The following is a 3,315-nucleotide window of genomic DNA, read 5'->3' as shown; positions in this document are numbered from 1 at the left end:
GGTATTTCTGGTTTATGGCCAATTATGATTAATTCATATAACAATGATTATACAGTGGCTACTATAAGCCAGGCATTTGGTTAAAACCTGGAATTCAGTTTTGCTGTCTAGGAGATCATAGTCTATTATTTAACTAGAAAATAGACTTAAGAGTATTAGTTCCCCTAACTATGTGCTTCATCAGCTAAAATATATAGTCACACTTAGTTATTACTAAGAATTGTAATAAGCATGATAGGAAATCAATCTCTAATTTCAAAGAACTAAGATAAGAGGTCAATTGCTTTCAAAGGAACAAATTAATTTAATCAATATTTCTCTCATTTTGAAACTGTCTGGAAAAATTTGAATAGTATCTTTGGTCCCTTTGGCCCTTTTACTGTGGTGCTATTCCTCATAGGCCTTGTTTTGGGAGGTCGTGATTGACTCTGTTGTGGTTTTCCAGGAAGTAGCTGGTGATTTTTACTACATATAAACTCAAGCCAGGAGACTCCTGGAGGCAACCGGTGGTAACTAAGTACCTTAGTGAATACACAACCTGAGAGAGTAGATGTGGTAGATTCTTTGGAAGGAGGGGGTAAGGAAGGTGGAGTGGAAGAAGAAAAGGAGGAAGAAGATGATGAAGAGGAGGAGGAGGAGGACGTTGAGGAGGAGGAGGAGGACGTTGAGGAGGAGGAGGAGGACGTTGAGGAGGAAGAGGACTGAGGCAGGGACTGTGGCTGAAAATGACCACTTTTCTTAACATAAAGCAGCCAGTCAATAGCCTGGGGTTGTTGGCTTACAACTTTGTTTTCAGGGGCTACTGTCGGCCATTTGTTATCTAGCTCTTGTGTGATTTCAGGTTCAGATGGAGAGATAATTTGTATCTTCTCCGTTCCTTCAAGGTTGTCTTCAGGGGCTTCATCAGGCTGATTTTCTTTCACAGGGGATGGGAAACAAGATGAGAGAGAAGTCTCTGGTAGGGAAAGGAGAAAAACTAATTTCACTTCCATTTCTCCCTCAGAACCAAGTTCAGGTGTTGGTATGACAAACAGTGTTGCACTGCGAGGATCTTTCCTTCCTGTGAGATGGTTACACTGAGATTTTATGCAGGAAGCACAAGCTAAACAAACCACATAATTTGATGAAAGGCGGGGACCAGGATAAGGATTTGGCCTTCCCCTCATCCTTCGAAAGAGAATCTGCCTACAGAGATCCTTCTGGATTCTGGTCTTGGAGAGAGAATTGACAATTTTATTTAGGACATCATCAGGGACAGTTCCACCTTTAACAATGCAGGGATAAATATAATTTAAACTCCATGGAATTTCTTTATTTGATTCTGTCTTTGCACAAAGATCAAAGCTGCTTTTACTCTGGAATCTGGAGCCCAATGTTGAAGCAGCTATATTTCTGATAAATTGTTTGGAGCTTGATAATGATGGACCTGAGACATTTGACTTAGAATGGGGTGAAGATAAACCTGTGGCTTTCTGTTTGTCATTTGGTGAAGAGGTGTTCTGAAACTTGGAGTGACAAACTGGTGAGCTCAGGGTCCTGAAGTCTTGATTAAATGTAAGCACCGTCTGAGATTTGGGTGAGAACAATGGCAAACTCTGAGTCTGGCGGACAGAATGTGCCAAAGGTGATTTCCTTGGTTTTGAGTGGGACAATGGTAAGCTCAGAACACAGGAACTACAATTCAGTGCAGGTGGTGTCTGAGGTCTAGAGTCCGGTAACGGTGAGCTCAGAGCCATTTGATTGGATTCCAATGAACATGATGACTGAAGTAAGTCATTTATTTGAGGTGTGGAGTTGAGTGATGGTGAGCTCAAAGATCTTTGACTGTGCTCCAATAAAGATGTCCAAAGGCTTCCCAATGATGATGCTTTCCGAGGCTTGGATTGTGGTAATGTTGAGCTAAGCACTCTTTGATTAGATCCCAAAGAAGATGATGCCCAGAGGCTGTCTAGGGGAGGTGTTTCTTGATGTTCGGAGGGGAATAATGATGAACCTGAGACTCTTTGATTAGACTTCTGTGAAGGTGATGTCCAGCAAAAATCTGGTGAAGATGTAGTCTGAGGTTTGGGGAGGGGTAATTGTGAGCTCAAATTTGTTTGGCTGGACCCCAGCAATGAAGATGTCTTATTAAGGTCAAGGGAAAATGTTGTCTGAGGTTTATGGTGTATCACAGGTGAGCTCAGGGCTCTCAGTTTAGGCCACAGTGAAGTTCTCTGGTGGAGGTCTAGTAAAGGTGTGGCCTGACGTTTGGACTGGGATACTGGTGCTTTCAGAACCTTGTTATAGAAGCCCTGTGAAATTGTGTCCTGAGACCTGGCAGAGGACAATACTGAGCAGCTCTGCACCATCTGCTTAGAGCTAACTAGAGGTGCTGCAAGGTGATTACTATGGGACTGCACTCTGACCACAGGCTTGTTATTGGATTGATTTAGTTTTTCACCTGCGTATTGATGTGTTAATGAATTGGTTGTGGTCAGTTGGTAAGAGTGTTCTAATGGCACAAAGTGTTGATCATAATATGCCAATGGTACCATCTTGTGCTAGTGGTAGAGGTCTTTTTGAAAGCAGCCGGCTTGTGGATATTTGCGAGTCTTTTAGATGGATTCATTGGACAATGAATATTTTAAAATAAATAGTCCTTCGTAGTTTCTAACTTGTTTCTTCACTGTTAATTCCCAAATACTATAGCGTGTCTCAAAATTCAGATATAGATGAAGTTGAAAAAATTATCACCCTTTGAGATTCTCCGCTATCTTCTCTTTCATTTCCTAGAGGTTTATTTTTTCCTCTTGAGCAAATAATGCCTGTTAATAAAATAGTGAAGAGAGTTCAGAAGAGATCCTGATCACGATATTAATATCCCTAATTAATACAACAAATTGTAGTGACTAGAGCATGGTTTTTATGTTAAATCCAAGCCATTTACTCTGTGTAACTTTTGAATTAAACTTTCTAAATCCCATTTATCTAGCTGTAAAATAGATAAATATTTAATTTATTGAGCTAAAAACTAAGATACAAAATGTATAACATTGCCCAGGATATAATAAAAGGTAATAGCCATTTTTGGTACTCTTTTAATAACAGCTTTAGTAAAACAAAAAACAACAACAACAAAAAAAACCTATGGTAAGTTTGTTGCATGAAATAAGAGAATCTTAGAGAAAAGTGAAAAAGTTGTTCTTCTGAAATGTTGGTTTTCAATTTAGATTCAGTTACCTATCATTATTTTTAGCTTATTTCCAAAGTCTATAATTCTAGTTGAAAGTCTGTTGCATACTTTTATTCTCGTTCTTATTTGTCACCATTGTAGCT

The 3,315-nt window shown here is 39.5% G+C and overlaps 1 protein-coding gene across 1 annotated transcript; it reads right to left on the bottom strand.

Annotated features, from left to right (window-relative positions):
• Nucleotides 1-320: 320 nt before the first annotated feature.
• CSNKA2IP (casein kinase 2 subunit alpha' interacting protein) lies at nucleotides 321-2,534 on the bottom strand. Its single transcript, XM_045863723.1, has one exon. It carries the CDS (start codon nucleotides 2,532-2,534, stop codon nucleotides 321-323), a length of 2,214 nt encoding a protein of 737 aa, XP_045719679.1.
• Nucleotides 2,535-3,315: the final 781 nt, after the last annotated feature.

Source organism: Mirounga angustirostris, unplaced genomic scaffold (genome assembly GCF_029215605.1).
Source record: "Mirounga angustirostris isolate CCGP_5_RB_7025 unplaced genomic scaffold, mMirAng1.0.hap1 SCAF_1, whole genome shotgun sequence".
NCBI classification, from domain to species: Eukaryota; Metazoa; Chordata; class Mammalia; order Carnivora; family Phocidae; genus Mirounga; species Mirounga angustirostris.
This window is presented reverse-complemented; position numbering and strand designations above follow the sequence as displayed.